This window comes from Musca autumnalis, unplaced genomic scaffold (genome assembly GCF_047663935.1).
Source record: "Musca autumnalis isolate F117 unplaced genomic scaffold, ASM4766393v1 scaffold_5, whole genome shotgun sequence".
Classification (NCBI taxonomy): domain Eukaryota; kingdom Metazoa; phylum Arthropoda; class Insecta; order Diptera; family Muscidae; genus Musca; species Musca autumnalis.
In genome coordinates this window covers 89,933,438-89,959,842 of record NW_027412088.1, presented here as the reverse complement: position 1 = coordinate 89,959,842, position 26,405 = coordinate 89,933,438, and the positions used below count along the sequence as shown (strand labels likewise).

At 36.1% G+C, this 26,405-nt stretch overlaps 1 protein-coding gene across 9 annotated transcripts in view; it reads right to left on the bottom strand.

Moving 5' to 3' along the window:
• The window catches only part of brp (ELKS/RAB6-interacting/CAST family member bruchpilot), a 414,951-nt gene that overhangs the window by 33,693 nt on the left and 354,853 nt on the right, over window positions 1–26,405 (bottom strand). For 3 of the 9 annotated variants that reach the window (XM_073956928.1, XM_073956931.1, XM_073956936.1), the window contains 2 exons: window positions 7,473–7,514; window positions 6,513–6,629 (listed from right to left, as the gene is read on the bottom strand). In XM_073956928.1, coding sequence (XP_073813029.1) covers window positions 6,513–6,629; window positions 7,473–7,514 — 159 coding nt within the window. Of the gene's footprint in view, window positions 1–6,512; window positions 6,633–7,472; window positions 7,515–26,405 lie in introns of all 9 variants that reach the window. The other 6 variants (XM_073956930.1, XM_073956929.1, XM_073956935.1 and 3 more) reach the window with 3 other exon arrangements.

The following is a 26,405-nucleotide window of genomic DNA, read 5'->3' as shown; positions in this document are numbered from 1 at the left end:
AATAAAATAGCTCACTTCCTGTAAACACCACGGTAATTTATTAAAACGTTTCTTATAGGCAACAGTCCGACCTACCTAACAAAAAACCCATGAATACGATATCGGTTATAGTTTGCAAAAATTACGTATTTAACAAAATGGGGAAAAATTGTCTTCTTTAGGAGCACGCCTCACCTTGCAATTTTTTGGCATATTTTTCTGGTTTCCTTAGTTTAAATATGATTACTGTCGAATCCCATATAGAAATTAACAACCGGTGATGGCAAAAAATTGGGATTTTGACCAGGTAAATCGATTTCTGAGCCACTGTGCTACACTAAACAGATTAATACGTAAGATAACTCTCAAGGGGAGAAACCGATTTGACCCAAACACGGTGCCTCGTATTCTTTCTTACAGATCAGATTATGTCCGAATAGTGACTATATTGGACCACTATTTTGGGTACATCACACAAAAAGTTTGGAAAGGGTGCAGTTAGAGACTTGTCTGGGATCACTTTTTAAATTTTGGGCAACATGTTGTGTATGTGGACCTAGTTAGGACCAGGGTTCCGGAGTCTGAGTCTGGAGTCCGAGTCTAGCAAATTTTTCTGGAGTCGTAGTCAGAGCCGGAGTCGAGATTTTTTTCACCACTCTGGCTCAGACTACGACTCCAGCAAAATTTGCTAGACTCCGGGCAATAATTTGTTCTACATTTATCAAACATTTTTTAAATGAAATTCTTTAAATCGGTTAAACACAACCCTTTTAATCTCTATGTGGATTACAAAATTCATATCCGAAAGATTTAATGGTCATCTCATAGAAGGCTCACTGCTCTCGTATGCTTGTTTTCTATTAGAAGTCATAAATGATTTCTGTAAAAGGACCTCTTGGACTTCTAAAAAGACCTTGTGGGACTTTAAGAGAAATCGTACCGAAGACCAACTGAACTTTTATAGAAGTGATATTGATCCTTCTTGACTTCTTGCTCAACTTGTATGATGATGAGTCTTCTTTAAGATGATCTTCCTGCCATTTTTGTGGAAAGACAGGAAATTTTGGCCTTTTGAAGACCTAAGTGTATTTTATGAGATAAGAATCCCTACTTGACATTTCGTCCCTATATGAAAGAGAAGAATCCTGTTGTGTTCGATAAGAAGAGATCATATGAATTTTCGATGAAGAACTACAACTTTGCCTTATAGAGTAAATCAAAATCCTTAGACGTTTGGACAAAATGATCCCTTTTGACATCAAGGCCTCTAGTCTTTTGGAACACATAACCGCGAAAGTGCATGTGATGGGGAAATACAACGGGACACATGTCTTTTTGGTCTTCTATCACGTTGCGGTATTAGAATATTCGGACATTTGTAAATATAGTCGTAGGTCTTTGTTTTGGTAGAGGTCAAATTCATATTTCCTGAGTAATGGGCTAAAAAACTCAAAAATCCCCTATAGACGTCTGAAGTATTGTGTTTGCATATTTTCTTTAGGTCTGAGGCCCTCAGCCTCCCTATCGGCTATTACGTCATTGTGATTACAGCTTGAATTCGCACGGTGTGCCTTAACTAACTTTAAATGAGATTCTTACACCTGGAAAAATTTTGCGGATTTTGAAACTACAATGTTCATAGATGAGAAAAATTAAAAAAAAAAACGAAAAATCGCCTAAGGGATTTTTAAGTAAATTGCGGTCAAAGTTCACATTTTTAGGGTTTTCTAAAGTTTTCTCGTTTTAGGAGGGTTGGCGTTTTTTATTTGGGATGACGACTTCTATTTTGTTTTTCAAAATAGTCAGGCTTAATCCCATAGTCGTTGTTTTAATATTTTATTAAAACAACTTTAATTTATTAGTGGGAAAAAATTGGTGATATTTAGCAAGGGGTAAGGGAAGACTATATTTTCTCGTTTTTTGCTTGGAAACCGCAATTCCTATCGAAATGGGATTAGAGAAGATATTGCAGCCGTGAAAATTCTATATAAGATTGATCTGTAGGATATTTTCGTAAGTTTTGCCATTTTTGAGAAATAGAAGTTCAAATTGAGACAATGCACTGACTGTATCGCCTCCTTATAAAACAATGTCAAGTACAGTGTCCTTAACTAACTTTAAATGAAAACCGTTTACACCTGGGAAGTTTTTTGCGGAATCTGAAACAACAATGTTCACAGATAAGAAAAATCCAAAAAGAAGAAAAAACCGCTGGAGGGATTTTTAAATAAATTGCGGTCAAAGATCACATTTTTAGGTTTACTTTAGGTTTCCAGGATTTTTCATGGAAACCGCAAGGGACTAAACCGAAATAGGACTAAGGAAAATGTTGTAGATAATTTTCACCGCTACAACCTACTATCGATCGTTAAACCCAAAATCCTGGAGTTGTTAGTGGTCGGAGTCAGGACATCATCGATCAATATGTTCTGGAAGAGGCTTCTTTCAGCAGTCCAAGTGATGAACAATGTGGTAGTTGATTTAGCGGCGGAAATGTTTCTCCTATGGAAGGAGTGGCAGTTACGACCCGATGCCAATATCGTAGAATCACACGCATACATTACGGTCTCTATGCCGTCTGGAAGTTATGGAAGATAAAAGTTAAACATATATCACCTAACATTGGGTCATCGAAATAATTCCCAAACACACATTTCTTTGATAATCCAATACATACTCCCCTTCGCCAAACTCTCTTGGTGCTCTTTAAACTGCCGACTGAAATAACACTTGCAAATCTTTGTAACTGTCCCTGCCATGCTTTGTCCACCTGTTGTTATCACTTGAGCACCCAAAGAAATTGAGATGGGACTCTAAATTTTTGCGCAGATGCGTCTTGTCTTTGCAGGCAGATTAAATTCGATTCGTATAGCCTTCATTTAACGGTAAATTTTCCGACAAAAGTAATCAGAAAACTTTTCACCAGTTTCTTGTTTAATTTTATCCCGTATATATAGGTACCATCATACACGGTGTGCCTTAACCAAATTTAAATGGAAGGTGCTTACACCTGGGAAGTTTTTGCAGATTCTGAAACTACAATGCTCATAGATGAGAAATATCAAGAAACAAAAAAAAATCGCCGCAGGGATTTTCAAATAAATCGCGATTTAAGTTCACATTTTTAGGGGTTGTTTAGGTTTTGACGATATTGCTTGGAAACCGCGGGACCTATGTAAATGGGCCTAAAGAAAATGTTGTAGCTGCAAAAATTCTCCACAAGATTGACCTTTATGATGTTTTCATAGGTTTTACCGTTTTTGAGATATAGAAGTTCAAATTGAGACAATGCACTGACTGTATCGCCTCCTTATAAAACAATATCATGCTCAGTGCGCCTTAACTAACTTTTGGTGAAAACCGCTTACACTTGGGAAGATTTCGCGGATTCCGAAACAGCAATGTTCATAGGTAAGAAAAATAAAAAAAAAAGAAAAATTCACCGGAGGGATTTTTAAATAAATCGCGATCAAAATTCACAATTTTAGGGTTTTTTTTAGGTTTTCACGATTTTGCTTGGAAACCGCAAGTCGTATCGAAATGGGTCTAAAGAAAATGTTGTAGCTGTGAATTCTCTACAAGACTGACCTCTAGGTTTTTTCGTAGGTCTTACCATTTTTGAGATATAGAGGTTCAGTTCAAATGTATAAGTTTTTATCTTAAGTCTTCAAAATTTTGCTTTGAAACCGCAATTCATATCGTTTTCTTGGTTGGATGCACAACTGCCGTTGTCTCGAAAATTAATTTGCAAGCCGATGCACTCATAAGTTTAGCAAATATTGCGATTATAAAACAATAAGCCACGGAAATTCGGAAATTTTGGAGTACGGGATATTCCTGAACATTTTCTGAAAATTGCATGAAATTAGGTTCAGTAGTTTTGGAAAACTAATATACACGGTGAGCCTTAACTAATTTTAAATGGAAGGTGTTTACACCTCGGAAGTTTTTGCTGATTCTGAAACTACAATGCTCATAGATGAGAAATATCATGAAACACAAAAAATTGCCGGAGGGATTTTAAAACAAATCGCGATTTAAGTTCACATTTTTAGGGGTTCTTTAGGTTTTCACGATTTTGCTTGGAAACCGCGAGTTCTATGTAAATGGCACTAAAGCAAATGTTGTAGCAGAGAAAGTTCTCCTTTATGATATTTTCGTATATTTTACCGTTTTTAAGATATGGAAGTTCAAATTGAGACAATGCACTGACTGTATCGCCTCCTTATGAAACAATGTCATTACTGCAATTTACCAAATTAAATTTATATATCTTGAAAATGGTACAACCTAGGAAAAAATAAATCATCCAATCTTTTAGAGAATTTTTACAGCTTCAAAATTTTCTTTAGACCCATTTTGATATGACTTGCGGTTTTCAAGCAAAATCTTGAAGACTTAAGATAAAAACCTAAAAATTTGAACTGTACCTCTATATCTCAAAAATGGCAAAACCTACGAAAAACCCTAAAGGTCAGTCTTGTAGAGAATTTTCACACCTACAACATTTTCTTTAGACTCATTTCGATAAGACTTGCGGTTTCCAAGCAAAATCGTGAAAACCAAAAAAAAAACCCCTAAAATTGTGAATTTTGATCGCGATTTTTTTTAAAAATCCCTCCGTCGATTTTGTCTCTTTTTTTATTTTTCTCATCTATGAACATTGCTGTTTTAGAATCCGCAAAAACATCCCATGTGTAAGCCGTTTTCATTAAAAGTTAGTTAAGGGACACTGTGCATGATATTGTTTTATAAGGGGGCGATACAGTCAGTGCATTGTCCCAATTTGAACTTCCATATCTTAAAAACGGTAAAATATACGAAAATATCATAAAGGCCAATCTTGTGGAGAATTTTCTCTGCTACAACATTTGCTTTAGTGCCATTTACATAGAACTCGCGGTTTCCAAGCAAAATCGTGAAAACCTAAAGAACCCCTAAAAATGTGAACTCAAATCGCGATTTATTTTAAAATCCCTCCGGCGATTTTTTTTGTTTCATGATATTTCTCATCTATGAGCATTGTAATTTCAGAATCAGCAAAAACTTCCGAGGTGTAAGCACCTTCCATTTAAAATTAGTTAAGGCTCACCGTGTATATTGAAAAGAGTGTGTGTTGTCATCAGTTTTCAAGATATCCGGTATTTTGGCTCCAAATATGTACCTAGGGTACACACAATCCCATTTCCTCCCAAAATGTATGCTGAAATCGATATAATCATAAGTTTGGCTTATACATATAGCGTTTAAAAGAAAGGCGTGGGGAAATTCATAAAATATACATAAAAACGGCAAACATTGGGCGTTTGCTGCAATTCTGACGGAAATCGGTTCAGTAGCATTGGAGATATAACATTAAAAAAAAAAAACAGGCGTGGTTGGGTCTTACCGTGTAGGGTCCAAAGAAGTACTACATTGCAGATTTATCCGTAAATTATTAAACCGATACATTCTTAATTTTTGCAAATATAGCGTTTTTTTAAAATATCGCATAGGGGATGTACCCCGCCCCCTCTGGAATTCATTAGAATATGTAGTCTGCTTTCGGGGCTATCCCTGTTTTTTTGGAAAATCGGTTCAGCCCCCCTATTCCGTAACTTTTTAACAACTTTACTCATTGTTTATTTTACAACAATTTCATTTGTTTGTTTTGTAGTTGTTACAAAAACAAAAGAAATTTTAACAACTTTTCTATCGATAAAAGTTACAGAATAGGCCTACAGTAGTCTTTGCAGAAAAAAATTAAATTGCAAATTTAAATTGAAATGAAAATTGAAAAAAGTGGGTTATGACGGCATTTGATTTTTATTCAGAAGTATATGGAGGCCATCCCTGTGCATTCCCTGAAAATTTCAGGAATGTCGGTGCAGTAGTTTTGTAGATGTAACATATTTTAAAAAATGGACGTGGTCAAGTCTTTTGGTCCTAAGAAAATAGGTATGGTCGGAGACAAAATCACAATTGACTCGCAAATTAATTTTCAAACCGATACATTTGTAATTATTTTAAATGTAGCATTTTCAAAAAAATAGGGTATAGGGGAAGTAGCCCGCCCCTTCCGAAACTAAATTTGTAGCTTATGTTCGGTCCAGCCAGCCTTAACTGATATCATTACCAACGAACGACATTTGATTTTTATTTATAAAGGTAGGATATCAAAATAGGCGATACCTTTGAGATAAGTTCAGTTAGACCTTTATTTCGCTTCCATTTTCCTTTCGACATTCCGAAACTGTGCCACATTTTTTTAATGTTTGAAATTTTTTTTAGTATCATTTCGATTAATAATATCGTAGTTTATTATAAATATTTGTTATATGGTTATTATGGTATATTTAAAAATAAGTTTGTGAAAGAAACTCAAAAACATATTGAATGAGATAGTTATTGGACTTATGAATAAAAAAAACCAAACTCAAAACAAAAAACACACAAATAAGAGAATACGAAAACAAATACAAAAATATTGTGGAATATATTGAAATTGTTGCTTTTGTTTTTTTCTTATTGAAATCTAAAAACGTTGAATATACCTGAGTGACTCTCAGCTCGGCTTGGGTACGTCTTAGCTCAGCTGCCGCTTTGTCGGCCCGTTCTGTGGCCCGTTCCAGTTCTTGGGAAGTGGTGAGGGTTGTGCGACCAAATGTTGTCTGCTTAAGTGTGGACATTTTTCGGGGATTGATTGGTTGGTTGATTGAATTACACAAAAGTAAATATTTATAAGTTATTCGAGTATACAATTTTAAAAATTAACGTTTATAGTGTGAGATTTTTTGATATTAATCCAGTTAAGTGAAAAAAGCGAAATAAATCCAGCAGGAAAACAAAACATTAGTAGAAATTTATGCAGATGATGGTGATTATGATGATGATGATTATTATGACTCATTACGATGATAATGATGATGATAAATGATTACCCAGCAAATTGATGATTGATTGATGAAAGCGAGTTTGTTATGGGACCAATTTGTTTAGTTCGTTTTCTCTTTTCCACCAAGGAACTCCTGCCTTTTTGCAATTGAAAAATCATGCCAAACTCGCCCCTTTGAGAGATTTATAGTTTTTTTTTCAATGCCAAATTTGTTGATGATTATTTTAATGTTTTGATTAAAATTGACATGGCATGTCATGATACAAACATATTATATAAAATTGATCTCTACTCGATAATCTTGAATTTGTAACTAAATGCTTGAACGAACGAACAACATACGTATGTATATTTAATTTGTTGAAAATGTGTGTTTGTATGTATGCAGTTCTAGATGGAGTTGAGAGTATGAGTTGAAAATTTGAGATGTTTCATTTGTATGGTGGTCATTATTTCTTTTTTTTTTTTTGTTGTTTGTTGATTGATGAAAATGTTTTTGTTGTTGTTTTGTTTAAAGAAAGAATGAAACAAATTATGAAAATTTAGCATTTTTTGCGTATTTTGTAACAAAAACAACTATAAATAGCAATCGCCTCTATTTCTACAAGCAGCCACTTACCGATGATATTTGTCCAGATTCATACATTAATTTTTGTACAGACTGGAATAATGTTTGATAATATGATAAAATTTATTGTTTTAGTATTTTGTTTTGTAGAAAAATAATTTGGAGGAATATTTTCTTCATTGCGTTTTATTGTAATACAGTTAAGGGCAAAATTTTAATTAATAAATTTTTTATTCGGGTAAAAGCCGAATTTTTTGTAAATTATTTTATTATTGTTCGTTTGGTTTGTTCTCAGCAAGTAAAAGTACACAGCATAGAAATAATATCCTGAATTTTGCAGCCAGGGCTGCAATATAATATCCCTGGTAGAGGAACTATATAGCGATTAACCATATAAAACTCCTTTCGAAAAAAGACAATAGGCCATTTATTAACAACATAACCTCAATCCTATTTCTTGCCGCAATTCTAATAGTACACGGTGCTCTTGAACCAACTTTAAATGAAAGGAGCTTACTCCTGAGAAGGTTTTGCGGATTGTGAAAATATAATATTCGGGTAAAAGCCGAATTTTTTGTAAATTATTTTATTATTGTTCGTTTGGTTTGTTCTCAGCAAGTAAAAGTACACAGCATAGAAATAATATCCTGAATTTTGCAGCCAGGGCTGCAATATAATATCCCTGGTAGAGGAACTATATAGCGATTAACCATATAAAACTCCTTTCGAAAAAAGACAATAGGCCATTTATTAACAACATAACCTCAATCCTATTTCTTGCCGCAATTCTAATAGTACACGGTGCTCTTGAACCAACTTTAAATGAAAGGAGCTTACTCCTGAGAAGGTTTTGCGGATTGTGAAAATATAATATTCATAGATGGGAAAATAAAAACAAGAAAATCGCCATTTTTGAGATATAGAAGTTCAGATAACATTTTTAGGTTTTTTGTTAGGTTTTCACGATTTGCTTGAAAATGGCAAGTCTTATCAAAATGGGACTAGAGAAAATCTTATAACTATAAAAATTCTCTACAAATTTGGCTTTCACAATTTTTTCCTAGGTTATTCCATTTCTGAGATATATAAATTTAAGTTGGAAAATTGCAGTCATGACATTGTTTTATAAGGAGAAAATACTGTCAGTGAATGTCCCAATTTGAACTTCTATGTCTTAAAATGGTAAAACCTACGAAAATATCACAAAGCACAGTCTTGTATAGAATTTTCACTGCTACGACATTTTCTTTAGTTCTATCTAGTCAATCCTGCGGTTTCCCAGAAAAATCGTGAAAACCTAAAAAACCCTTAAAAATTTCAACTTGAATCGCGATTTATTTAGAAAGCGCTCCGGCGATTTTGTTGTTTTTTGGTTTTTGTTTTCAAACAAAATTTGATTTTCTATGAACATTGTAGTTTCAGAATCCGCAAAAACTTCACAGGAGTAAGCTCCTCTCATTTAAAGTTAGTTCAAGAGCAGCGTGAGTACCATCTTCACGATTTGTACGAGGGGAACTAGAAAAATTTCTGGCATATGCACGAGCCATTTGATATTTTTTTTGGAAAGTATGACAATTTTTAGCCTAAATGTTGGCATACGACCATGTGTTGTGTTTTTTACAGTCACGCCGGGAGTGCATCGATCAAAATAAATCTTTGTTTGTCGATAAAAATCCATCCTATAGCACTATGAACAACTGATTTAATGAATTCAATCGTGGTCAACACTCGCTGAGGGTCGTCCAAAACCGGCCGTAGTGCCAGAAAAAATTAAGCCTTGCGTGAACGGATAATGCAAGGTCGCGATATCGTGAAATAGGGGCATCCTTGGGCATTTATTTCACCAACTAACTTTTGATATTGCATAAATATCTGGCCGCAAAAATGGGGTTTTCCTGTTAGAATCAAAAAGGCTTTTGTGTACAGTAGAATCTCGATAATTCGTAATCCAAGGGACCGGTCATTTTATACGAATTACCGAGGTTTTCGATTTAACGATGTTAAAATGAGAAGAAAATGGCTTCAAGGGACCGACAACTTATACGAATTATCGAGGGTTTCGATTTATCGAGGTACGAATTATCGCAATTCTACTGCATTTATGCAAAGAAATTGTGAATAAATAAGATCGCGATGCTTCAAACGACGTATATAAGTTCGTCACAGACGTCGACACTTGGATCTATGCGTATGAGCCCGAAACAAAACAGCAATCGACCGTGGGGAACTTCGAAGGCGAACCAAATCCAACGAAAGTTGTTCATGCAAATGGTTGTTAGGAGCAAATGGTCGCCTATTTATTGGGCTAAACTGACTATGTGGATTAGGGTTATGACTTTTTTACAACCTCATATCCCTGTATCATAGCGTGATGAGTTTTGCCATAAGATTACATAAAATCTTAATTATAAGGTGATTCGGTGAAAAAACCTCACGCACAAAATGATTTTAAAATTTGAATTTATCAAAATTATGGACAATTTTTTAAGTCACTGAAAACAGATATATAATTGAAAATAAACTTTAGAGCCACATGAGATAATTAAAATGACATAAAATTTATTTCTCACTATTTTTCTTCAATTCTGAGAATCGTAAAACTGTCGTAAACGCTTTTATTCAAAAACATAGTTTTTTTACAAAAAAACAAAAAATTTAAAATTTTTTCAAAGTGACTCTTTTCGCGACTTTGAATGAAATAAACGTTATTATAGTTATTAGTAGGCTTATACTTATTCATTCGTGCAAAAAAAATATTCTTTTGAAAAAAACAATTTTTTTCACTTCATATATTTTTTCAAAAAATTATTTTTTTAAAATCGATTTGTGCGTGAACTTTTTTTGTATTTCAATGGAATAAACGATAGCATAGTAATTAATAGGCAAAAGTTCATTCATCCCTGCTACAGGAAATAATTTTTGAGGAAAAATGTCAAAAAGTCATAACCCTAATGTGGATACTATACGGCTTGAGGAACGTAGGATGGTTAATTCTGAGTGGTACACTATAATTTGTTTCCCTGAAGTCTCCAGAGAAATTCGAAAAACGAAGAAGAGAAGACGAATCATTGTGCACCATAAAAGGTGAGCTCTTGCACATCGATTCAAACCAGCGCCTGTTTGACCGGACAAAACGTGGAATTGATGGGTCATCCGCCGTACTGGAGATCCAATGACTTTATTTGATTCCAGAATATCAAGAAAAAAGGCGTGGTCAACGATTTTCGTAGCCAGGAGATGCTGTTCAAGCCTTCAAAAACCATGCTTTGGAAGTGTCTCAATCGGGGTGGAAAGGGATTCAAGAATTGGTTTGAGCGCATGAAAAAGCATATAAATCATGCTGGAGACTACTTAAGAAAACAATGAAACTATTTTTGATGGTAAATATTCGAGTTTTCATTGTTAGGCCAGATAGTTATCGTTCAGCCCACGTAAACGTCTTTTGAAGCGCCGCGATCGTATGTTTTCAACAGTTCTTTGCACCAATCTACACGAGCCTTTTTGGGCGATCGTTAAATTGTGCTGGATCCAACGAGAATAAACCTCCAGATTCATGCAATATCGAATGTATGATGTTGAAATAAATTACCAAGGATGCACGAACAGTTCACGCACGGCATCAATGTTTTCTGGCACAACGGGCGTTTTTGGACTACGCTTACTACCTTCGTCTTTAAGTGAGCTTCGGCCACGATTGAATTCATTATACCAGTTTTCAACAGTGCTATAGGATGGTGCTTCATAGCCATGCAAAGATTTAAGTTCATCAATGCACTCTTGTCGTAACAATCCTCGTCGAAAATTGTAAAAAAATGTTCGGCAAATTGATTTTTTTCAAGTCACTGTAAACAACCTAACACATGGTCGTACGTCAAACCGTACAGAGTACGTTCAAACTAAAAACTGCAACTCGTAGTTATACCTATCCCTCGTAGAATCTGCACAATTTCGAGCGTATTTTACTCCCATTCGAGAATGAGCAAAGCATACATATACGCTCCTATTCGATGTTCATAAAAAATAGAGTATGCCTCATCAACTTTTTAGGTTTCTGACCGTCCAAAACATCGTTGTAAACGTCGAAAACCTCACATACCTGTATAAAACGTATAAAAAGTTGTAAACGTCTTGAACTTTAAAATGTTGTGTATTTAATTTCTCCCTAACCATATCGGACTGATTCTCCAGATCACAGTGAGAGAGAGGAAGGAGAAGGATAGTGCTTACTGTGATCATCTCTGTTCTTGATAAATAAACAGGCTCCGTATTAGTAATAAGCAGCGTTGTAGTTATAAGTTATGATCTGTTGCTATCTAAACAAAAAGTCAGGAGGAATTATCTCAAAGTAGTCAAAGAGGCATTAAACGAATTACTTAACACATAGATCAAGAATTATTTTAGTTTTCCAGTATTCATGTGACCCCGCTGGAAGGTGCTTGCATACACGCTCTTGGGGACCATCTGTCGTGATGCTCTCGCGGTGTTCATATCTTCATATGTTTGAATCATTCCAAAGACCTTCCGGGGTTATTTCCTGGATCAGACTAATAAAATTTCCCCCTATCCAACAGTGAAACCTCTAAATCTTCTGTAATATACTTACTTACTTAGCTGGCCTTTTACAGAACATTTGTTCCATAAGCCGAACTAAGAAAAAAACTCCAATCCTCTCTGTTTGCTGCTGTATTTTCCCAATCTGGGATATGTAGCTTTCTGATATCTCGTTTCACTTGTTCGCTCCAACGAAGCTTTGGCCTTTCAGATCTGCGAGAACCGTTCGTTCAACTACATTGATGTCATTGTATAGTTGATACAGCTCGTTGTTCATACGACGCCGATATTCGCAGTCAACACAGATTGGCCCTTAGATCTTTCGAAGAATTTTTCTCTCGAACACACCAAGCACTGCCTTATCTGCTTGAGCAAGTACCCATGCTTCGGAACCATACTTAGCACGGGTAGTATCAGCCCAAAGTAGCATCTGTTAGCCAACACTATTCTTCTTCGTATTTCACAACTGATGTTATTTGTTGTGTTTATGGCGGTGCCGAGGTAGACGAAGTCCTTTACTACGTCAAAATTGTAGGTACCAACATTCACAGATGGTGCGGGGTAAGTGGACATATTACGCGTCGATACCATCAACTTGGTTTTTTCGCCGTTTACTGCCAGACCAACTTTAGCAAATTCTCTTTCGACTTTTGCAAAGGTGTCAGTTACTTCCTTTACCGATCGACCCATGATGTCGATGTCGTCGGCATAAGCCAGTAACATATGGCTGTTCGTGTATATCGTTCCATTTCTTTTGACCTTCGCGTCTCGTATGACATTTCCAGCAGGATGTTGAATAGATAAACTCTTCGGAGAGGTTCTTTCCTATTTTAACTGAGGATCTCGTCTCAGTTAATGTCATTTTACATAGCCGAATGAGCTTTGCAGGAATACCAAAATCAGACATGGCTTGGAACACCTTTGAACGTATAGGGCTGTCGAATGCTGCTTTATAATCGACGAAAAGATGGAAGGTGTCGATCTGCATATCTTGGGTCTTTTCCAGGATTTGTCTAAAGGTAAATATCTGGTCAATGGTGGATTTGCCAATAATTTCATTGACCATAGGCTTTAGTCTCTCACACAATATGCCAGATACTATCTTATATGCAATAGGGAGCAGACTTATGCCCCTGTAATTGGAACACACAGTCTTATCACCCTTCTTGTGGACTGGATATAGGATGCTCACGTTCCAATTGTCGGGTACGCGTTCTTCCTGCCAGATGGTGCTAACTAGCTGATGCATACACCTTATCAGCGTGTCGCCTCCGGTTTTGAACAGCTCGGCTGGTAGGCCGTCTGCTCCTGCCGCCTTATTATTCTTCAGCCGGTTTATTGCTGCCCTTACCTCATCCTGGCTGGGCGGTATACATTCAATACTATCTTCTGGGATTGGATCTGTGATATCTTCGCCATCTTCACTGCTATCGGATACCAACAGTTTGGAAAAATGTTCTTTCCATATCCTGAGCACACTATCTGTATCAGTTACTAAATTACCTTGTTGGTCTCTACTGGAGGATATGCCTGTACCAAAGCCTTCAGTTTAATGCTTCACTCTTTGGTGTCTCCTGTACATCTCTATGTGTTCACACTCCTACGTTTAATCTGGTACGTACCTTTGCTGCAACAAGGTAGTGGTCCGAGTCTATGTTTGCACCTCGGAACGATCGTACATCCAACACGATTGATGCATGTCTTCCACCTTTCACAACGTGATCGTGTGTTTTTTGTCTGGCGACAGCCAGGTGGCCTTATGAATATCGAAATGCTTAAATCTGGTACTGCTAACTACCATGTTTCTTGCAGCTGCAAAGTCTATCAGCCTCATACCATTGTCAGATGTTTCACTGTGGAGACTGAATTTCCCGACTGTTGGGCCAAAGATGTTCTTCTTTCCAATTTTGGCATTAAAAGCGCCTAGTATAATTTTAATGTCATGGGCAGGGCAACGGTCATAAGTTTCTTCTAAGCGCTCGCAAAATATATCTTTGGTCTGTTCGTCCTTTTCTTCAGTGGGAGCATGAGCGCAAATAAAGCTGATGTTAAAGAATTTTGCTTTTAACCGAATTGCAGCGAGTCTTTCATTCACTGGGGTGAAGCTGGAGACCAAATGTTTTAACCTCCGACCAACTACAAATCCAGTCAAACAGACGGATTGTCATGGCTAAATCAACTCCAAATTGTCTGAAAAACATTTCGTCCAAACATACTTGGGTTCTAAAACCATTATTTCGATGAGGCACATTTTGCCCGTATGAAAGTGTATATAACCTCGTTGGCATAAATGCTGAGGGTATAAAAATTATTTAGCGGTTAAGATGTACAAATTCGGGTTTGTTGGAAGACGGTTTATTTCGAAATCTCTCGAATCGAATATTTTTCTCAAACTTAGTTTCAGTTCGAAGATGGACCATATCTGTCCACTCCTTCGGGTACCACCCCGAAGTTCAAAATTTTTCTGTAAAATGGTGTGAACGATAACTCTCGAAGGAGCAACCGATTTGGTTCAAAATTTGCACATAGAATTTGGGCTATATCGGACCACTCCATCTGGTATCTCCGACACAAAATTCGGCGAAAGTGAAGTTTAAGAGCTTTTCTCGGATCGTTTTGAAATTTATTTGAGCAGATTGTCCTTGCGGCCCCTTTACGACGTGTTTTCTGCGCAAGTCCATACTTTCTGAAATAATGGCCTGAAAGCTCGGAGAATCCTTGACGGCACCAACTAAAATGGCATGTTGCCAAAAATTCAGGTTAGAATACAGAGTATATTGGCCCCGTTCTTCGGGTACGTGCAGTTTAACAGCTCTTTTTTAAAAACTTCTTTTTGCGGACCCTGTAACGACGGCGCAATTTTTCGAGGGCAAGTACATACTTCCTGAGATAATGACCTAAAATCTCCAAAAAAAAACCAACTAAATTGGTTAGTACGTAAGATTACCCTCGAAGGGAGAAACCGATTTGGTCCAAACGTTGTACATCGTATTATTTCGTACAGCCTCGAATTATGTTCGAATATCGACTTTATCGTACCACCCTTTCGGGAGCCTCCCACACAAAGTTTAGAAAGAGTGCAGTTTAAGGACTCGCCTGGGATTGTTTTGAAATTTTTAGCAAGGTGTTTCGTATGCGGCCGTAGTTAAGACGGTACATTTTGTTTTGTGGGCAAATCCATACTTTCTGAGAAATTGGCCCAAAAACTTCTTCTAAGGGTATGACTGATAATTTCTTCCTTATTAATCTTTTTAACATTGGAAGCCAAGTGCGTGTGATTGTTATTAATTGGAAGGAGTATAATAACAATCATACGTCCGGGGTTCCCATATTAAGAACTCAAAAAAAAACTTAAAACTTAAAACACAAAAATTGAATAACTCATATATTTTTTAAACAATTTTATTCTTTCCCTAATAAATACTTTTGTCATTTGATATCTTCTAAACAGTTTAGAGCCCTATAAAAAATATATTTTTAATGCGTTTATTCACACTTCAACCACTATAATTTAGACATTTGTAATGAGCCATTAACGAAAGATTCGGCAGTGGTCACTCTTCTGATTATTACGTTTTGACATATGCATGAGTACAAAATTCACTTAAAGTTTTTCGAGTTATACAAGCTGAGAACTTTATAGGTTTTTGACACACAAATTTTGCCAGAATTGCGAGAGTTCCTAGACGAACTTTATAGTGCAAAAAATGTTTTCATGAATTGTTGAAGCGTTTTGAAATATCGATTTTCAACCAAATCGATGATAGGGATAGAATGCCATGGAAATACTCAATGTTGTATGTATGCCCATTGTTTTGCGAGGTGCTTTACATGAATAAAGTGGATGTTATCTGCCAAGTTTTGCAGTAATTATTTTTCGATTTTGATTACTTTTTGTTTGATAGCGTGCCGAAGATGTAGGTAGTGAAAACGATACAAATGTTGCTGAAATATAATGCAATGAAATACTTATATATTTTTTTATATATTTTACCAATTATTTTTTTTTAATTTTGCCCTTAACTGTATTGCTAAATATTAATTAATTTAATAGTGCATATTTTTAGGGGGTTTTAACGATATTCCTTAACACATTTCCCTTGATTGTCAATATCATTTTTACCATTGAAATTCATAATAGAAGCTTAACTAAAATTTAATTAGTATTTTGCCTTAAAATGTATTGTAATTTCTTATGATTAAAACTTTTGATTTATTTGTTGGCATTGGCATACTTTTAGGGAGACTTATTAAAAGGAAAATATTTATGTAGCATACCTTAGAGCATTAATCATAACTACAGACTAACTAGCAATATCGTAAGGGGGCCAGAAATTGATTAGTTCAGAAATACAATAGACCATTTTTCCTTGTCAGTTTGTTGGTGAGAAAGGGAGTTGAGAGGGGAAGGTTTCCCATTTGTCTCATATCTTTCTCCAACATTGCGACAATTACCGCAAGGCAAATTGCCTTATGTATTTCTGGGCTTAGAAAACTTAAATAAATTAATCATTAGTCAAAATATTTTAGCCTTTTAACAACACCCTTGTTATTATTGACATTCCATGTGTGCATTGTTTGCAAAGATTTTATTCTATTCTGTTCCGTATATTTAGCAATTGAAAATTCTCCACGGTCCGACTGGTCATTAGTTTAATTGCTGTTCTATTTATTTATAATGACTTGAGTCAACATGTTTCACCATTTTAAATTACAAACAAATGCAAATGCAAACAGAAAACACAATGGCAATTCAATTAAATTCCATAGAAATGTAATTGTAATTATGTCCCTGAGGGCTTTTGACCTCATATTTGGTCTTATATTAGAAAATAGTGTGTTTTCCGACAACTGATATTTACATATGTAATTTTCACTAACTAAAATGGCCTCTCAACATTAATTATGTGTCATTCTTTTGAGTTTGTCAACATGACATTAATTTAATCGGTTTTTAAGTCTACATCATTATGGCATGGGTGTCATTAAACTAAGGGACATTTTTAGGGTAACTTTTTACAAATAGCCTTACTATGACAGAAAATAAATAATAGTAGTTCTTGCTTGCCGTGAAGAATGATATTTCTGAATACCTAATCGTTTCCCATGATATATTCGCTGATTATCCACAAGAATTGTTGGTCTACTACATGAAGAGTTTTTTGAGTAGACACAATAGTTCCTTCATTGAGTTGAACTATTAGTTTTCCATGAGAAGTCCTGCTGGATTTTTTCAAATATACATATTGGTCGGTCAATGGAAGATTTACAAGTCTTCTATAAGAAGACTAAAGATTTTACAGAAATAATCAAGACCCTGACAGAAGATGATCATTTCGTTCTTCTATTGATCTCTTATAAGAATATCGCTTTATCTGTTACAGTAACAAATTCAATTATAGTAAAATATTCAAATAATAACATGTCTTCTATATAGAATTAACCATAAAATGACGAGAACGAACAAGAACACTAATTGGTATTCGATGCGAATGCCTATTGGTCATTTTTAATGCATTATCGGTTTCTATATGCTTATTAGTCTTTACTCAAATTACTCTTTTATAGGACCAACTATTTGCCCCCTGAGCTAACATTAGAACAACATCTGATCTTTTATAAGATATCCGGTATTTTGAAGGTTGTAGCCGCAAGATTCCTCCGGAATTGCTGGGACTCGGTATTTAGTCTACGTTGGAATTACACCCTTTCCGACTGAATTTCGTCGATATATGTCCAACGGTACCTCCCGATTTTCGTAATTATGGAAGATGTGACGTCAATATCCCACCGAAGTGACTGAAATTTGTTATTTAGTCTTCCTTCCATGGAGTTATAAAATCTTCCAGGAGAGAATTATCAGCATAGGTCCGTGTCGTTTTATATTCCACACAGAAACGTACCTCTTGATTTTCGGTATTTTTTAGGGTTTAGCCACATTATCTTACTGAAATATCGGAAACTTTGCATTTAGTCTTCTTCGAGTCTATACATTTTACGCAAAATTTGGTCGACGTTTTGATATAGCGCCCATAGAACGGTACCTCCCGAAGTTAACGACATTGTTTTACCGAAATTGCTGAAATTTGGTATTAGGTCTTCTTCATAAACGAAAGGAAACTAATTGTTCAATTTTACTTAAATACCACTTGTGGTGGAGGGTATAACAAGTTCGGCCCGGCCGGTCTTTCCATGAGAAGATCTATTAGTCTTCTATAAGAATATATTTTGAGCTACCGTAAGAAGAGCTTTTAATGAGCTTCTTTGAGAAGATTTTAGATCTTCTATGAGAAGATTTATTTATATTCTACTAGCAGACCCCGATTCGCGTTTCTGGACCGTCGTAATGAGTTTTAATGACAACTTTTTATGGACTTTATTCTTGACAATTCAAAAATTGCTCTTTTCTACCTCACTACTTCGGTCTATTATCAAACCGGAGGAGGAGGATTTTAAAATTACCAACAGATTTTGTCTGTAACATTTTTTCTCTTCGGACTTTGTAGGATTTTTTCGCCCATTGATGCTGTTTTGGATTTATGATCGTCCATGTCCGCTGTCTTTATTATAAAGCGATCTTATTATAAAAGTTAAAAAAATGGTTAAGTCGAATTCTTCCGCTTATTGAGACTTATATGTTTTAGTTTTTCATGGATGATGGACCGTTGAACCTCATCATTTAAGGAAATTTGTAAATATATCGTTTTTCTTGATCGGGGCACAACCACCGTTGTCTCGAAAATTAATTTGCAAGCCGATGCCCCCGAAATTCGCCTACAAATATATAGCTTTTCCGACCACGGGACATTTTCTGAAAATTGCATGAAATTAGGTTCAGTAGTTTTGGAAAAACAATGTATTGAAAAGGGTGGACGTGGTCATTAGTTTACAAGATATAACATTTTTAAAAAAGTGGGCGTGGTCCGGTATTTTGGCTCCAAATAGGGTACCCACAACCCCATTGCCTCCCAAAATGTATGCTGAAACCTATATAACCATAAGTTTGGCTTATACATATAGCATTTAAAAGAAAGGCGTGGGGAAGGTACCCTATCTCCTCCGAATTTCATAAAATATACATAACAACGGCAAACATTGAGCTTTTGCTGCAAATTTCATGGAAACTGTTCAATAGTATTGGAGATATCAAACAAAACAGGCGTGGTCAGGTCTTTAGGCCCAAAGAAGTACCTACATTGTAGATAAATCCGTAAATTTTTAAACCGATACATGCGTAAATTTATGACGAACATTTCGAAAAAAACAAGTAAAAAAGTATCAGTCGCCTTTGCCGACAGAGATATACCCTCAGCCTGTGCAAATTGAAACACTTTTTTCACAAAAAACTTCTGTAGTAAGGTGGTTTCAAAATTTTGGTTTTATGAACCGACAAAAATGTTGATTAGGATTAAAGTTAAAAATTTTTGCGAAAAAGGTACTTAAAAGAATGGACCGACATATACCATGGGGGTCATAGGGGGGTTTTACACCCTTTGGGCTGTTTTCTCAAGAAGTATGGACTTGCCCCTGAAACAACTTTTACCATCGTAATTGAGGCAGCGAATGTAAGCTCCTTCAACAAAAATCAAAGTGATTCAATAGCAGGTCTTAAAGTGAACTTATCCAAAAATTTTGTGTGGGAGGTAGTGGAGTGGACAAATATAGTCCATATTCGAACCTGATCTATATCTGGTAGATATTATGAGAATGTGCAAAGTATGGACCAAATCGGTCACTCCCATCAAGAGTTATCGTGCGCACAATTTTTTCGAATATGTTTTGAACTTTTGTGGGGTAAATACCTGAAGGAGTGGACCGATATGGCTTGTCTACAAACTTAAACTAAGTTTGGAAACAATATAACGAAAGACAAATTTTGGCCGCAATCAGCATTTCCGTTCGATAATTATCTTGCGCTTCCACCCATAAACATGGTGTCATAGGGTTTGTTTTTCAACGTTCAGGCTATTTTTTCAGGAAGTATGGACTTGCCCTTGAGGAAACTTGTACCTTCGTATAGGGGACAGTGAATACAAGATGCTACAACAAAAACCAAGGCGATTCGGGAGCAGGTCCTAAACTGAACTTTTCCGAAATTTTGTGTGGGAGGTACTCGAAGGAGTTTACCGATTGAGTCTATATTGGAACCTCATCTAAGTCTGGTAGAAATTTCATAATGTGCAAAGTATGGACCAACTCGGTTACTTCCTTCAAGAGTTATCGTTCGCACAAATTTTCCGAACATTTTCGAACTTTTGTGGGGGAGGTACCGGAAATAGTGGACCGATATAATCCATCTTTGAACTTGAACTAAGTTTGGACAAAATATTACGAAAGCCAAATTTTGGACCGAATCGGCAGATCCGTTCGAGAGTTATCTTGCGCTCCAACCACTACACACGGTGTCATAGGGTTTTTTGTAACTTTCAGGCTATTTTCTCAGGAAGTATGGACTTGCCTCTAACGAAACTTACAGCGTCGTATAGAGGACAGCGAATACAACTTGCGTAAACAAAACTCAAACCGATTCGAGACAAGGTCCTAAACTGAACTTTTCCGAAATTTTGTGTGGGAGGTACCCAAAGGAGTGGACCGATTGAGTCCATATTGGAACCTCATATAAGTTTGGTAGAAATTACACGATGCACAAAGTATAGACCAAATCGGTTATTCCCTACAAGAATTATCGTGGGGGAGGTACCTGAAGGAGTGGACCTATATGGCCCATCTTCGAACTTAAATCGAATCTGGACAAAATATTTCGATACCCAACATTTGAACCGAATCGATTGATCCGATCGAGAGTTATCGTGCGCACCAACCTGCCAGACAGACGGACGGACATTGCTAGATCTACTCAAAATTGTCTGAAACGGATATCCTACAAACATACTTGGGGTCTAAAACCATTATTTCGATGAGGCACATTTTTGGTCTTATCAAAGTGTAAATACCCTCTTTAGCCTAAAGGCTGAGGGTATAAAAATATCCAAATCGGTCCAGCCAACTGATGCCATTACCAACGAACGACATTTGATTTTAATTTATATAAATATAGCATTTTTAACGAAATAGGGTATAGGGGAAGTACCCCGCCCCTTCCGAAATTCAACAAAATATGTAGCCTATTTTCACCGGGGGCCATCGCTGCACATTCGCTGACAATTTCAGGAAAATCAGTTTAGTCGATTTTGTAGAAAAGATTAAAATTGAAAAATGATAAATGTGGGCGTAAAAGTGGGCGTGGACAAATTTTCTTTGTATAAGTTGGGTTACGATAATAATTATGATAATTGTTCCACAAACATCCCATACGGGACAAGGGAGACTTCTCTCATACCAATGAGTGCACCCCGATTCATATTACCTCAATGATAAGGGACCTACTGTTTATTGCCGAGTCCGAACGGCGTGTTCTAAGACACCACTTGTAGATAAGTTTTACATGGCTGAAATACTCAGGAAATGTCGGCAACATTACTGAGGGGTATTTTTGTCACCATTGATATTTTTGATTTGGCCTGGCCGGGGAATCGAACCCACGACCATTAGTGTGCAAGGCGGGTGTGCATACCATTGCACCACGGTGGCACCCGAGTTGGATTATGACGAACATTAAAAAAAAACCCAAATTGGTCCACCGTTCTCAACTGATGCCATTACCAACGAACGACATTTGATTTCTTTTAAGTTTTTTTTGGCTTTTTAGGGGCGAAGGCCATTATTTGTGAGGTTTTTAATTAATTTAATTAATCGATCTTTATGACCTAAGGAGATTACATTGAAAAATTGATATCAACCGCTATGCGACGATCGTTTCGTTAGCTGGTTAAGCTAACATCCGCAGGCATATTAGATGTTGTTGTTGCTAGACAATTTTCCCCATTTGGAGCCCCTATTTATACATCCAAGATTGCAAATTTGCATTTGTGAATTTCAAATTGAAGCTTTTTATTTCCAAAGACGACTCATTTGTCCCACTTCTATTCCAGAAATCATTTTTTCAATATTACATTCATATTACAGCCAATGGCTTTCTTCCATGTCTTTCACATCGAAAAATTTTAAATGGATTGTGGTTCAGAACGCTAAGACGTCACAAATATTTTCTGTTTAGTTGACGACGACCCAGGTTCGAATCCGGGCTCAGCTGAATTTTTATTTTTAAGTTTTTTTTGCCTTATTAGGGGCGAAGGCCATTATTTGTGGGATTTTTAAGTAATTTAATTAATCGAGCTTTATGACCTAAGGAGATTACATTGAAAAATTGATATCTAGCGAAGTCATACACACACATCAACCGCTATGCGACGATCATTTCGTTAGCTGGTTAGGCTAACATCCTCAGTCACATTAGATGTTGTTCTTGCTAGACACTTTTCGCCATTTGGAGCCGCTATTTATATGTCTCAGGATGTGAGCCTAACCAGCTAACGACACGATCGTCGCATAGCGGTTGATGTGTGTGTAGGACTTCGCTAGATATCAATTTCTCAATGCAATCTCCTTAGGTCATAAAGCTCGATTAATTAAATTAATTAAAAATTTCACAAATAATGGCCTTCGCTCCTAAAATGGCAAAAAACTTAAAAATAAAAATGATCTAACGCTCTTTCATGAGAAGATTTTTTGATCTACTATGGGAAGACTTATTGGTCCATTATGAGAAGACCTATTTGTCTTCTTGAGAATTTCTTTCGTTCTTCTATGAAAAGACTTGTGGTCTTCTATGAAAAGACCTATTGAACTTCTTGGGAAAAAAACTATTGATTTTCTATGAGAAGACCTATTGATCTTCTATGACCTATTGACCTTCTATAAGAATATATTTTGAGCTACCATAAGAAGAGCTTCTGATCTTCAATGTGATGATATACTTGTCATCTTTGAGGAGATGTGTGGTCTTCTATGGGAAGATTTTTTAATCTTCTATGAGAAGACCTTTTGGTCGTCTATAATAAGATCAATTGGTCTTTTATGAGAAGACCTATTGGTCATGATATTCGAGCAATGGTTTGTCACATCTCGAAACCAACTCACACATGTTGGTCCAAATCGAAATCTGGATGCATTGCGCTTATATGAGAAGACCTATTGGCCTTTATTGATCTTCTATGATAATATTTTATTGGACTTCTATGAGAAGACCTATTAATATTTCCATGACATGATGTATTGATCTTTCCATGATAAGAACTATGGGTCTTCTATGTGAATATACTTTGAGCTACAAGTACCATAAGAATAGTTTACTATCTTCTATATGATGATCTACTGGTCTTCTTTGAGCAGATTTGCGGTCTTCTATGAGAAGACATATTGGTCTTCTATGATAAGATGTATTGATTTTTTATTAGGAGATTTATTGATCTTCTATTAGAATACCTATTGATCTTTTATAAGAGGACCTATTTGTCTTCTATGAGAAGATGCATCAGACTTCTATGATAAGACCTACTGGTCTTTCCATGAGAATACCTATTGGTCTTCTATAATAATATATTTTGTGCTACAATAAGAAGAACTTTTGATCTTCTATATGATGAGACCTTTTGGTCTTCTATGAGAGGTGATATGCTGTTTTTTATTAGAAGATTTATTGATCTTCTATAAGAAAGCCTATTGGTCTTTTACGAGAAGACCTACGAGGAGAACTAGAAAAGTTTGCAGCCTTGGCAACACGTACTGTTAACGCAGTCAGGAGAGTTTGACATACGATCAGACTTGATTAAGACACCTCCAAAACATTGTTGGTGCATTCACCTTCTGGCGATGAGAATTGTTGACCACGTCGTTATTTTTTTTTTCTTGACGTTCGGGAATAAAAAAGAAGTCACTGTGTGCCAAGGCATGGTTGTAAGGCTGACGACCCATCAATTCCACGTTTTGTCCGGTCAAAAAGGCGCAGTTTTAAATCGATGTTTGAGACCTCGCATTGTCATGGTGCACAATAATTCGTCTTCTCATGTTCGTTCGAATTGTTCCGGAGACTTCAGTCAAACAAATTCTAGTACACAACTCAGAATTAATCGTCCTACGTTGCTTAAGCCGTATAGTCGGCACATTGTCAGTTTTGCCGAAGAACAGCTTTCGTAGTATTTGGGCTAGGACCTACACGGTCGATTGCTGTTTTGTTTCCGGCTCCTACGCATAGATCCAACATTCATCGTCTATGTCGATCTTATAGATGTCGTTTGAAGCACCGCCGTTTTTATTCACACATTTTTTGCACCAACCCAAAACAGCCTTTTTGAGGGATTGTCCAATTTTGCTGGATCAAACGAGAAAAATCCATTTTTGCGGCCAGGTGTTCGTGCAATGCCCAAGGATGCCTCTATCACGGTATATAACATGGCGATCTTGTATTATCCGTTCACTCACAGCGTAATTTTTTTCTGGTCCAACGGCCGTTTTTGGGCGACCCTCACCACCTGCGCTTTTTAGCGAGTGTCGGCCCCGATTGAATTCATTAAACCAGATTTAATTTGATCGATGCACTCTTGCCGTGATTATCCACGTCGAAAGTTGAGAAAAGTGATCGGACGAAAATGTTCACAAGTAAATTCCATTTTTTTTGCAAAGTTATTTTGTCAAGTCACTGTAAACAACAGAACACATGGTTGTATGTCAAACTGTGCTGAGTACGTACGGGCTAATAACTGCCAAACTTTAAAAAAAATTCAAATGACGCCTGGAAACACGCGGTGTTGCCTAGGCTAGAATGTTTTGGTACAGCCCTTGTAAAGAGCACGAACATTTCAATTGCATTGGTATTTCTAAAACGTTTTGGCGATCTTCTGCTTTGGAAGGTTTCGTCTTACTATTTCAATATTGTGTGATAGTCGGATGTAGGTTGTACCATTTTTATGGGTGAACCGGCGGCACATTTTAGGTAACTACATTTTACAGATGTTAAAGACAGTTGCAAAGGTGACAGCATTGGTAGGTCAGAGTTCACTTCAATGAAACAGGGATCAATTTAAGTCCTGGGCTTTACCATGATAAAGTCGGTCAGGACCTTTACTTGATATCTTTAATACCCTAGATCGTATTGCCATCTACAAGAAGGAGTTGAGCACACCTTTTAGCCTGGCTTGTTGACATTTTTCTTACAATTTTGACTGTTTGTGTTATGGTCACAATCATTTTCTGTCGTAGTCAAACTCTAGACAGTAAGTCGCACATAAGAGTTATCGCCAAGAGCGCAGCGTTGTGACTAGATACCAGTCTCTTTTAGCACTTTCGACCTATAGTGTGATATGTATCGATATACTACTCTTTATGCTTATTCCTCGGTCAAAAATTGTCAATCAAGGATCACGAATTGGGGTTGAATGTCATATTTTCCCACAAAATTGTGGGTAATTTGATATTTTGTTTCCCAGATGGTAGAAAGTATATTGCAAAAAATTGTCGGTTTAGGTTCACGTTACGGTATAGGCCCATATACCGCTACCTTCCGAATTGAACACTTTTCAATTTTCCAATCGAATTGGTTGTAAATTAATATTTGGTGTTCGTAAAGTGTTATGGAATGGATCCACGTTTAAGTACAGTCCCCATATAACAGTTCGATTTCACATTTACCACAAGTTGTAGTATAGTCCGATTTTAGACATTCTGAAGGATTTAGCGAAACTTTTTAACAGAATTAGCTTGGGTTTGGGTTTCGGTAGTCGGCACCATTTGACATACATAAATATGTTCTGAGTTTGCCTTATGAAGGTCCTAACCGGCCGATCTTACTGCCTTTTTTACGCGGTTAGTATCGATTCGAAATATTGCTTTAAGGACTTGTTTGAATTTTTTTCTTACATTTTCTGGAATCATAAGTTAAAAAAGAATACTTGGATTTTATATGAACATTTTTGTATAACTTCTGTTCCAGAACCTGCAAGAATATATTATTTTTGATTTTTTTGACAAATTTATAAAGGTAAAAGTTCTTTAATTGGTTTAAACCCCCTCCGGCTGACTATACCGAATATGAATCAAGCCTCCAAGTCTCCATTTAGCCTACTTCTTAAATATTAGTTTTCTAAATATAAGTTTTCATATTAGCAATATTGATTTCATATATCGCAGCTATTTATCCTAAGGTAAGGGCTCTAAGTTCTGCTTGTTAGCAATATTAAACGGGAATCGATTGTTTTAGCTGAATTTGTTTAAAATGCCGCAATTTTTTATCACAAAAATATGCTCTAATTTTTGTCTTTAGCTTTCATTTAGCAAACTAGTGTAATTTGGAGGTTAATTTTCGTATTTATTTTTTGATGCTAACTTTTCTTTTGTTGTTAAAGTTTCTTTTTTATTTGTTAATTATTAAATCAAAACCTTTGTTTCTTTTTTCATGGATGTTGTTTGGTTGTGATCTTTTTGTTGTTGTTGTTATGGATAATGTTGTGTGTCTGTGCAATAATTTGTTTTTTGTTG